Source organism: Miscanthus floridulus, chromosome 2 (genome assembly GCF_019320115.1).
Source record: "Miscanthus floridulus cultivar M001 chromosome 2, ASM1932011v1, whole genome shotgun sequence".
NCBI classification, from domain to species: domain Eukaryota; kingdom Viridiplantae; phylum Streptophyta; class Magnoliopsida; order Poales; family Poaceae; genus Miscanthus; species Miscanthus floridulus.
In genome coordinates, this window is record NC_089581.1 from 164,882,265 (window position 1) to 164,885,190 (window position 2,926).

Sequence of the window (2,926 nt, forward strand, 5' to 3'; positions counted from 1 at the left end):
GGCCGAACCTGGATAAAACCTCGTGTCTGTCTTGCGTCACCATCTCGTTCGTAGCTTACGCACCTGTCTGTCGATAATCTACTACCTTAAGCATACCCCTAGGTAGACTGCCGACCATATTTCATGACAGGATATGTCAGTTTGTGCATGCGGACGTACTAGCAGATCATGTCACTGTTGCAAATTGACAAATCCGACCACATTCCCAACTCAACAGTTCGTGTTAGGGCGCGTTCTGGAATTCACCGGCACTGTAGCGACTGTAGCTTTCGTTTGTATTTGGTAATAATTATCCAATCGTTGATTAATTAGGCTCAAAACGTTCGTCTCGCAAAGTACAACCAAACTGTACAATTAGTTTTTGATTTCGTCAACATTTAGTACTCCATATATATACCGCAAATTTAATGTGACGGAGAATCTTTTTTTTGCATAGTGACCAAGTTTGTTTTTTTTTAACTAAACAAGGGCTTATACTAGCGTGCGTACGTACTAGCAGATCAGGTCACTGTTGGCTACTACTCAACTCAGTGGACTTCTTGTGCACATCGTGTCCGTCTTCCTTGTCCTCGCCACCGCCAAAGAGCTTCTCGGTGTCCTCCAGGCTCCTGCCCCTCGTCTCCGGCAGGAAGAAGAACATGAAGATCCAGCCGGCAGCAGCGATGCCGGCATACAAGTAGAAGCTCCCGGCCAAGGTGATGGCCTTGTAGAGCGAGATGAAGGACATGGTGATGGCGCCGCTCATGATCCGGTTCATCGCCGTGCCGAGTGCGCAGCCCTGCGCGCGGAGCCGCAGCGGGAAGATCTCCGAGCTGTACACCCACGCGATGGGACCCATGCCGATGGAGAAGGACGCCACGAACGTGAGCACCGCTGCGATGCTCACGCCCGCCAGCGGCGTCGCCTGGCCCTCGGGGAGCCGGTCGATGGCGTGCAGCGCCGAGGCCAGCGTCACCAGCGACACCACCATCCCGCCCGCGCTCGTGAGCAGCAGCGGCCTCCGCCCTACGCGGTCGAGGAAGAACGTGGCCACCAGGATGAACAGCGTCTTGGACGCGCCCACCGCCATGGTGGCGCCCAGGGAGTTGTTGTCCGACCTGAGCCCGGCCTTCTCGAACACCCGCGGGCTGTACAGCACCACTGAGTCGATGCCGGAGGCCTGCTGGAAGAACTGGAGGCCGAGGCAGGCGATCAGTATGCGGCGGACGGGCGGCGTCGGGCGGATGAGGAGGTCCCTCCACACCCCTTCGCCGTGGCTGCCCTGCTTGCTCCTGCGGGCGACGACTACCACGTCGTCGTCGTCGTTGTCGCCGACGCCGTCCGGGATGCCGATGGCCTTCTTGATGTCGGCAAGCCGCTCCTCGGCCTCGGCGGGGGAGTCGGAGGTCTTGGCCAGCACGCGGCGCGCGTCGCCGATGCGCCCCTGCATGACGAGCCACCGCGGCGACTCCGGCATGGCGAGGACGCCCAGAGCGAGGAAGAGCGGCGGGACGGCGCCGACGAGGAACATGACGCGCCAGCTGAGGTGCACGGGGAGGCCGTGGAAGGCGTAGTTGGAGACGTACCCGAGGAGCACCCCCGTATTGATGAACACCTCCGGGAAGGACGTGAGCAGGCCGCGCGCCGACGTGGGCGCGACCTCGGCCGTGTACACGGGCGCGATCATGAGCGCGTACCCGACGCCGACGCCCGCCACGAAGCGGCCCAGCATGAGGATCCCGTAGCTCGGGGCGAGGCCCATGATGAGCGCGCCCGCGAAGAAGATGGCCGCCGCCAGCACCATGGTGTACCGCCGGCCGATCCAGTCGGACGTCCGGCCCGCCGCGAGCGAGCCGACGAGCGAGAAGATGTTGATGATGCCGGCGAGGACCTCGATCTCCGTGTCCGTGATCTTGAGGTCCTGCTTCATGAATAGCTGCGCTCCGCTCATCACCGACACATCTGCATACATACATACAGAAAAAAGGAGGATCAGAACCTGAGTACGTAATAGATTGGCTGTGCACGTACGTGGTGCATATGGCAACGAGAGCATGGAATTGTATGCGTCATGTCATGCGTGCACGTACCGTAGCCGAGGAGGATGGAGTTCATGGAAGCGAGGACGGCGCAGGCGAGGGCGTACTTGTTAAGGGGCGGGCGCTTTGCCGGCGCCTCGGCGGCGGGGATGCCGCCGTCGTCGGAGGCGCCGTGCTGCTTGGACATGGCGAAGACGGAAGAGACGCACTGGTGGAGTGGAGAGTGGGATGTAGCTCTCGGGACCACTTGCTGTGCCCGGTGCCACTGTCCCTTCTCACGCACTACTTATGGCCGGCCGGTCTTCGTTTGAAAGAATGCTACGCTCCCTGCCTATCTATATATTGCCATTTCTTCAGTAGAAAAATGCTGTGACGATCAACACTTGACTTGTGGTCTAGGATCATTCTTCTTGCCGTCCTTTGTGCAAGGGGCAGCAGGTTTGGTGATGCCCAGAGCAATATACTCAACCTTTTGAATGTAGACTTGGAGAATTCCTTATGACATATTTAGGTATTCTGATTCACTTTAGGAACGAAGCTGATAAGTGGGATTAGGGGGGGGGGGGGGGGGGGGGGGGGGGGGGGGATCGATTTGAGAAAAGTTTAGCAAAACATCTGTCAACAAAGAGACGTTTAACATCAGTAAATTCCGTTTTTAGTAGTCTACCAATATACATGATGCCTTTTTTTTTTGCTATTCAAAGAGGGGCTTCGAAGCAGTAAGTCTACTTTGGCTCTAGGGTTTTTGGGCAAAGTGTCAGTCAAAAGATAATGCGGCTCATAAAAATATTGCACTTATAAGCAACTGGTTTTAAGTCACATACATCATATGGGACATGACAACAAATAATTTGGAACAAATATCTTTGCTCTAACCTTTTATCTCAAGATGCGAAACATAATTTTCA

General features: G+C 56.4%; 1 protein-coding gene across 1 annotated transcript; it reads right to left on the minus strand.

The window, feature by feature from the left end:
• Positions 1 to 403: 403 nt before the first annotated feature.
• Positions 404 to 2,398, minus strand: LOC136535573 (polyol transporter 5-like). The gene is made up of 2 exons (XM_066527869.1): positions 2,070 to 2,398; positions 404 to 1,941 (listed from the first exon to the last, which is right to left on the minus strand). The coding sequence occupies exons 1-2, from the start codon at positions 2,203 to 2,205 to the stop codon at positions 506 to 508; spliced, it is 1,572 nt and encodes a 523-aa protein (XP_066383966.1). The 5' UTR covers positions 2,206 to 2,398; the 3' UTR covers positions 404 to 505.
• Positions 2,399 to 2,926: the final 528 nt, after the last annotated feature.

What these genes read in the sequence shown, in the direction of transcription:
- LOC136535573 (XM_066527869.1), bottom strand. Translation starts at nt 2,205, where the DNA reads ATGTCCAAGCAGCACGGCGCCTCCGACGACGGCGGCATCCCCGCCGCC. An exon ending in CTCCATCCTCCTCGGCTACG is followed by an intron (nt 1,942 to 2,069) that starts GTACGTGCACGC and finishes GTATGTATGCAG; the next exon opens with ATGTGTCGGTGATGAGCGGA.